At 66.8% G+C, this 8,136-nt stretch overlaps 1 protein-coding gene across 1 annotated transcript in view; it reads right to left on the bottom strand.

The window, feature by feature from the left end:
* Positions 1 to 1,833: 1,833 nt before the first annotated feature.
* MAN2B2 (mannosidase alpha class 2B member 2) overlaps positions 1,834 to 8,136 on the bottom strand; it is a 30,592-nt gene continuing 24,289 nt past the window's right edge. The window contains 3 exon segments of the mRNA XM_054581829.1: positions 1,834 to 1,979; positions 2,791 to 2,899; positions 4,336 to 4,448. Of these exon segments, the coding sequence (XP_054437804.1) occupies positions 1,834 to 1,979; positions 2,791 to 2,899; positions 4,336 to 4,448 (368 nt within the window).

Here is an 8,136-nt window from a genome sequence, read left to right as displayed (position 1 = left end):
GGCTCCGAGGTTCGCTCTTAAGGTAAGTGGGGTAAAACCGCACAGCGCCGGCCCCCGATGACCCAGCCAATGACGGGGCGAGTATCAGGATCGCAGGCCGTTACGGGAGCTTTGGGGTCAGACAGGCTCAGTGAGAGCAGCCAGCAGGGGCCGAGCGCCTACTGTGTGCCGGCCCCGTGCCGAGCGTGTCGAAGGGAGTCTCATCCAACCCTCAGAAATCTAATGAGCTAGGACTTTCATTGATTCACAGGCCAATCAATACACAGACACCGAGGACCGGAGAAGGGAAACCCGTGGCAGACCCCAGTGATGGAGCAGTTCTGAGAGGCCGTTCTCACGTCCAAGGCCTGAACCCTTCACAAGCACGCCCGTGCATTTGGGCAAACCCTTCAGCTCTGTGAGCTCCTGTGTCCCCGCGTGGGGGGGTAGCTTGGGGTTCGCAGGTCTCTCAGCCTGGCCCAGCTGTGCCGTGGGCGCCTGAGAAATTGCCCTGGTTGCCGCCCCCTCCCCTGTGACTGGCCGGGGGCTGGGAGTGGCTGGCTGAGCCGCAGCGAGGGCAGCGGGGAGGGGCTGCGCAGGGACGCGGCGGGGTTGGGGGGGAGCAAGGTAGGGCCCTGCGGCAGGACTGTGCCCGTGTGTTAGGGGACAAGGCAAGAAGGCTGCTGTGGCTGAATCAGAGAAAAAGGGGGCTGTAGGACAGCAGAGCCTGCAGGAAGCAAAAGAAGGGCTCTGGATTGTCCAAATGGAGCCGAGAACCCCAGCCGCGCAGGGCGCTGGGGGTTTTGATCAGAGCACGTCCGCCAAGGCCCAGGGCAGAGCTGGCAGAGTCCGCCTGGCGCTGAGCGCTCCGTGGGAAGGGCCTCAGGGTGCTCTGGGCGACAAGGAGCGATGGCTCGTGGCTCCACTGGTCAAAGGAGGCTTTCAAAGGTGGTGCCGAAGACATCGCAGGCTCCCCCACCCCGGCCCCAGGTCCCTGTCCCAGCTGCGCTTTAAACACAAGGCAAAACTGGCCCCAGACCCTCCAATGGACCGTTTCCAACACAACCCTCAGGGGGCCACCTGGGTCTGCGGGGTGGCAGACAGCAGACAGAAACGCAAGGAGATCCTGATGTCTGCACTCCCGACCCAGCGCGCGGGGACCAAGCCTCAGCCACGAGTCGCCTCCCACAGGGGCCACCCTCTCCCAGCCTCCCGGTGCCCTGTCCCTCGCCTGTCCCCTCTACGCGCAGCTCTGGGTCAGCAGTGAAGGCCTCTAAGGTTCTCTTTTGCAGAGCCATTGGGCTCTCCCAGTGGAGGGGTGGGTGGCGGGGCAGGAGGAGGCGGCCTCCCGCTGCGTCGTCCTGGCCAGGAGGGAGGCCTGGGGGGCAGCTATCCAAGGGAGCATCCCTCAACCAGGTCGCGTGGTCTGTCGACAGCCCCCAGCTCTGCCCAGGGATCCGCGTGTCTCCACAGCCTGTCTGACCCGGGAGCCAAGCCCCACACGCCCGCAGACGGCAGAGACCGCCCGTGCCCGCCGGGTCCCAGCGCCCACACCCCGCGGCACCAGCCACACGGCAGGGCACCCAGCAGGGCCCGCAGACCGCTGCCCGTGGGGCTCCGTGGGCCGGCCGCTCTGCCTGTCTCTGGCTTTGCCAAGGCACAGGGAGCTGTGGGGGTAGGATGGGGTGAGGACGTCGCCAGGTGACCGGAGAGGAGGGCTTGCGCCAGAGGCCCAGGAGGAGAAGCAGGTCCTTATGATGCAGTTTTTATTTCAAAAAATAAGAAGTCCCAGTCCGACCACCTCCTGCCGCCCGCCGGCCCTCGCTGCTGCCCCGAGGCCTGCGCCCAGCTCCTTCACCTGGGGCCCCCAGGCAGCCGCGGGCCCGCAGAGTCTGCCACGAGCTCACTCTTTTTGAAGTAAACGAAGAACGTCCGGATTTCCTTCGGGTGGACGGTGACAGTCGGGCCCGGCGGGGGCGGGGGCCGGGGCCGGGAGCCGCCTGGGGTGGGGCAGCGGTGGTCGGTCCAGCCCTGCTCCTTGGAGCCCCGGCTTCCCTGGGACGCTTCCTCCCAGCCCCCCCCCCCCCACACACACACACACCACACCTGCCTGCAGCCTGCTGTGGCTCCCGTGGTGATGTAGATGTGACGACCCCCCCCCCCCCCCGGCCTGCCTGGACTCCCGCTGCCAGCCGGTCTCTTGCGTTTCTGCCCTCCCCCGAGCGCCCACCCGAGAGGGCGGGGCACCTGGAGATTCACCCGGGTCCTGCGTGGCCGCATGTGCCCTGGTGTGTGGCGCTCAAGGCCTATGAAATTTCTCACCGAGGCGATTGGGGGGCCTGCCCTTTATCTCTCTCACGGCGCTCCACCCAAGTCACGCCCTGGGGTTCAGGCTCATACGGTCCATCCACCCCACCTTCCTCCTTCCTTCCTTTCTTCCCTTCATCCATTCAACCCATCACTGACTAAGTGTCCGCCCGTGTACCCGCCAGTATGCCGAGTGCAGGGGCCGAAGAGGAGGTGCGTGGGACAGAAATCACACGGGCAGGAAGAGCAGAGGAGGCGCCCGGCCCAGCCCTGGCCTTGGGGGAGGCTTGAGTAGGACTGGCCAGAGAGAAGGGCCAAGGGCATCCCAGGCAGAGGGAACAGCGCGAGGCAGCCTGTGGTTGGCAGCGTCGTGTGCAGAGCAGCGGCGCGCGCAGAGCTAGGCACAGCTCGGCAGACTGAGAATGCCCGGCTCTCACCCAGGGCCCGGGCAGCGGTGTGGGCTGCGCACGCTCGCAGCCAGCGCCTGAGCCAGCGCTCCCGTACCTCCATCCTTGGTCCTCCACCTCCAGCGCCGCAGCGTGCTCACGTCCCAGGTCCCCGTGAGCGAGCGCTCCTCCACGGCCAGCACGGTGCCCAGCCCCCGCAGCACGGACTACCGGAGAGGAGCGCAGAGGGGGTGAGCCAACCGGGCTCCAGGTCTGAGCAGAGCGCATGCGCGGCAGGGGCGGCCACCCAGGGCCCAGCACGCGCCCCCCCAACCGTTTCATTCCCACGGTAAATCCCCTGGCTCATCCCCTGGCTCCGGACAGGAGCCCCACTTCACACATGACGAAGCCAAAGCGGGAGTACATCCCAGGTGCCCAGCGGGTGTGTGTGCCCAGGAGTGGGCGGGCCCTCAGAGCGCCCCCCCCAACACTGAGCCCCCCGTGCCCAGCCGGGGCCACATCGCCTCAGGAGGAAGGCGGTCACGGCCATCCACCACCTTTGCCAGGAGCTCAACCCAGCCACCCCGTGCAGAGATGGGGACAGGTGGCCCAACTGGCCACCCAAAGACAGGGACAGCCTGCCACCCGGGAGGGCGGGGTTCTCTGGAACAGCCCCCTGTGCTGATGGAGGGCGCACACCCACGCACGGAGGGCCAGCTGCTGGGCTGCTACCACCCCCACCCTTTTCTCTTTACACCTGCTCGTCAGGCCACAGGCCACCAGCAGGAAGAGAAATGGGCAGCTGGCTGAGGACAGCTGGGCGGGAGGACATAGGGGACCGGGTCCTTGAGGACAGCACCGGGCAGCTGAACGTGAACAGACACCCCCGACACTGGTTGGCGAGAAAATGCCGGGCCCCATTCCAAGCACCCCCGGCTGGCAGCTGTCGCTCGCGGCCAAGCCCATTCCTAACTGAGGACCGCTCTGGCCACCCCGACTGGCACCATCCACGTGGAGAAGCAGCATGTGGTGCCTGCCCAGCCACCTGCTCCGCTAAGGGTCTCCGAGCTTGGCCCGTCCCACGGAGGCAGCACAGGGTGGCCGGTGTCCAGCAGCTGCCTTCGCCACCCCTGCACCCCGGATGCACTCGCTCCAGCCTGTGCTCGGCCTCCAAGGGGCCCGTGGGGAGGAGCCGGGTGAAGGAGACCGGCCTCTGACCCCTGCCCCCCCATGGTGGTTAGAGCCGTGAAAGGGGGGCTCCAGGAGGCACCACGGAGGAGGCTCCGGGTGACTCGCGGGCGTTCCATGGAGGACCCGGGCACCGGGGGTGCCCAAAGCAAGATCGGAGGGGCTCACAGAGATTCTGTGAGCAGGAGACGGCGGCGTGCCCACAGCCCCATGCAGGGTGCAATGGAGCGGGGGCCTGAAGCGTCTCGAGGTGTCCTTTGGGGAGGAGGGTGGCCGCCTGGGCGCTGGCGGGGGACACGGGGGCGGGTCCCCCAGAGCCTCCCCGGGGCCCTTGCGAGCATGTCCTGCTGCTCCTCTTTGCCAAGGTCGTTTCCAAGCCAGGGCTGTCGCCCTTGGAATTTGGGTCCCTGGCTCACGTCCCCCCAGGAGGCCGCACGCAGTGGCCTGGCAGCGGGACGTGGGAGGGGCAATCTACCTTCAGATTCACGGTCACCGGCCGAGACAGGACCGGGTGCTCCCCCGCCTCGTACAGGTGGTGCAGCCGCAGCAGGACCCGGCGGAGGTCGGCCTTGGCTTTCCCCTGAGGGCCTGGGACGGGAGGAAGGCAGCAGTGAGGACCCCCGCCGGTGCCCGGCCACTCTAAGGGGCGACTGACCCTGGCATCTGGGGAGTCTCAGTCCTCAGTCACTGTTGTCATCATGGCCTTGTCCCCCAGGCTTCCAGTCTCTGGAATTTTCTCTCCCTCTCTGTCCCTGTGCAGTGCGGTGTAGCCATCGAACCCAAGGCCAGTGCACGCGAGCAGAGGTGATGCATCACTTCCGGTCACCATGACTAAGGCAGCATGTGGCACCATGTGGCCCCCATCGGCGGGTCCCTGGTGGCCACAGTAAGAGGGGCTCCCTGCTGACCAACTGGGTGGGAAACAAACACCTGCAGTCCACACAGCGAGAGTTTGGGACACTTGGTTACAGCAGCAGAAGTTTGTAAAGTCCCTTCTACGGGGTCCCAGGGCAGCGGTCCAGGCGGGTTCCGCGTCTGACGAAGCATCAGGCCACTGCCTGGGGCGGCGTCGGTGAGCACGACAGTGAGAACGACGGTGAGTGTGACGGTGAGTGTGACAGTGAGTGTGACGGTCAGTGTGACGGTGAGGGCGAGGGTGAGTGTGACGGTGAGTGTGACGGTGAGTGTGACAGTGAGTGCGACGGTGAGGGCGACGGTGAGGGCGACGGTGAGGGCGAGGGTGAGGGCGACGGTGAGGGCGACGGTGAGTGTGACGGTGAGTGTGACGGTGAGGGCGACGGTGAGGGCGACGGTGAGGGCGACGGTGAGTGCGACGGTGAGGGCGACGGTGAGGGTGACGGTGAGTGTGACGGTGAGGGCGAGGGTGAGGGCGACGGTGAGGGCGACGGTGAGGGCGAGGGTGAGGGCGAGGGTGAGGGCGACGGTGAGGGCGACGGTGAGGGCGACGGTGAGGGTGACGGTGAGTGTGACGGTGAGGGCGAGGGTGAGGGCGACGGTGAGGGCGACGGTGAGGGTGACGGTGAGTGTGACGGTGAGTGCGACGGTGAAGGCGAGGGTGAGTGTGACGGTGAGTGCGACGGTGAGGGCGAGGGTGAGGGCGAGGGTGAGTGCGACGGTGAGGGCGAGGGTGAGGGCGAGGGTGAGGGCGACGGTGAGGGCGACGGTGAGGGCGACGGTGAGGGCGACGGTGAGTGTGACGGTGAGGGCGAGGGTGAGTGTGACGGTGAGTGTGACGGTGAGAGTGAGGGTGAGTGTGACGGTGAGGGCGACGGTGAGGACGACGGTGAGGGCGACGGTGAGTGTGACGGTGAGTGTGACGGTGAGGGCGACGGTGAGGGCGACGGTGAGTGTGACGGTGAGTGTGACGGTGAGAGCGAGGGTGAGTGTGACGGTGAGGGCGACGGTGAGTGTGACGGTGAGGGCGACGGTGAGGACGACGGTGAGGGCGACGGTGAGTGCGACGGTGAGGGCGAGGGTGAGGGCGACGGTGAGGGCGACGGTGAGTGTGACGGTGAGTGTGACGGTGAGGGCGACGGTGAGTGTGACGGTGAGGGCGACGGTGAGTGTGACGGTGAGGGCGACGGTGAGGGCGACGGTGAGGGCGACGGTGAGTGCGACGGTGAGGGCGAGGGTGAGTGTGACGGTGAGGGCGACGGTGAGGGCGACGGTGAGGGCGACGGTGAGTGCGACGGTGAGGGCGAGGGTGAGTGTGACGGTGAGGGCGACGGTGAGGGCGACGGTGAGTGTGACGGTGAGTGCGACGGTGAGGGCGACGGTGAGTGTGACGGTGAGTGCGACGGTGAGGGCGACGGTGAGTGTGACGGTGAGGGCGAGGGTGAGTGTGACGGTGAGGGCGACGGTGAGGGCGACGGTGAGTGTGACGGTGAGTGCGACGGTGAGGGCGACGGTGAGTGTGACGGTGAGGGCGACGGTGAGGGCGACGGTGAGTGTGACGGTGAGGGCGAGGGTGAGGGCGACGGTGAGGGCGACGGTGAGGGCGACGGTGAGGGCGACGGTGAGTGTGACGGTGAGTGTGACGGTGAGAGCGACGGTGAGAGCGAGGGTGACTGTGACGGTGAGGGCGATGGTGAGTGTGATGGTGAGGGCGACGGTGAGTGCGACGGTGAGTGTGACGGTGAGTGCGACGGTGAGAGCGAGGGTGACTGTGACGGTGAGGGCGATGGTGAGTGTGACGGTGAGGGCGACGGTGAGTGCGACGGTGAGTGTGACGGTGAGTGCGACGGTGAGAGCGAGGGTGACTGTGACGGTGAGGGCGACGGTGAGTGTGACGGTGAGGGCGAGGGTGAGTGTGACGGTGAGGGCGACGGTGAGGGCGACGGTGAGGGCGACGGTGAGTGTGACGGTGAGTGTGACGGTGAGAGCGAGGGTGAGTGTGACGGTGAGTGTGACGGTGAGGGCGACGGTGAGTGTGACGGTGAGTGTGACGGTGAGGGCGACGGTGAGTGTGACGGTGAGGGCGACGGTGAGGGCGACGGTGAGGGCGACGGTGAGTGCGACGGTGAGGGCGAGGGTGAGGGTGACGGTGAGGGCGACGGTGAGGGCGAGGGTGAGTGTGACGGTGAGTGTGACGGTGAGAGCGAGGGTGAGTGTGACGGTGAGGGCGACGGTGAGTGTGACGGTGAGTGTGACGGTGTGGGCGACGGTGAGGGCGAGGGTGAGTGTGACGGTGAGTGTGACGGTGAGAGCGAGGGTGAGTGTGACGGTGAGGGCGACGGTGAGTGTGACGGTGAGTGTGACGGTGAGGGCGACGGTGAGTGTGACCGTGAGTGTGACGGTGTGGGCGACGGTGAGGGCGACGGTGAGTGTGACGGTGAGTGCGACGGTGAGGGCGAGGGTGAGTGTGACGGTGAGGGCGACGGTGAGGGCGACGGTGAGGGCGAGGGTGAGTGTGACGGTGAGTGTGACGGTGAGGGCGATGGTGAGTGTGACGGTGAGTGTGACGGTGAGGGCGAGGGTGAGTGTGACGGTGAGGGCGAGGGTGAGTGTGACGGTGAGGGCGACGGTAATGTGACCGTGAGTGTTACGGTGAGGGCGACGGTGAGTGTGACCGTGAGTGTGACGGTGAGGGCGACGGTGAGTGTGACGGTGAGTGTGACGGTGAGGGCGACGGTGAGGGCGACGGTGAGGGCGACGGTGAGTGTGACGGTGAGGGCGACGGTGAGTGTGACGGTGAGGGCGACGGTGAGGGCGAGGGTGAGTGTGACGGTGAGGGCGACGGTGAGAGCGAGGGTGAGTGTGACGGTGAGGGCGACGGTGAGTGTGACGGTGAGTGTGACGGTGAGGGCGACGGTGAGTGCGACGGTGAGGGCGACGGTGAGTGTGACGGTGAGGGCGAGGGTGAGTGTGACGGTGAGGGCGAGGGTGAGTGTGACGGTGAGTGCGACGGTGAGGGCGAGGGTGAGTGTGACGGTGAGGGCGACGGTGAGGGCGACGGTGAGTGTGACGGTGAGTGTGACGGTGAGGGCGACGGTGAGTGCGACGGTGAGGGCGAGGGTGAGTGTGACGGTGAGGGCGACGGTGAGTGTGACGGTGAGTGCGACGGTGAGGGCGAGGGTGAGTGTGACGGTGAGGGCGACGGTGAGGGCGACGGTGAGTGTGACGGTGAGTGTGACGGTGAGGGCGAGGGTGAGTGTGACGGTGAGGGCGACGGTGATAGGAGAGCACCTAGTTCATACGGGCTCCCGGGGAACCTCTCTCACCACTGGGTCTGTGCACACTCGGTCCAGCCCTTCTT

Source organism: Pteronotus mesoamericanus, unplaced genomic scaffold, assembly GCF_021234165.1.
Source record: "Pteronotus mesoamericanus isolate MK-2021 breed Mesoamerican mustached bat unplaced genomic scaffold, CSHL_Meso_final contig_68, whole genome shotgun sequence".
In the NCBI taxonomy this organism is placed as follows: domain Eukaryota; kingdom Metazoa; phylum Chordata; class Mammalia; order Chiroptera; family Mormoopidae; genus Pteronotus; species Pteronotus mesoamericanus.
This window is presented reverse-complemented; position numbering and strand designations above follow the sequence as displayed.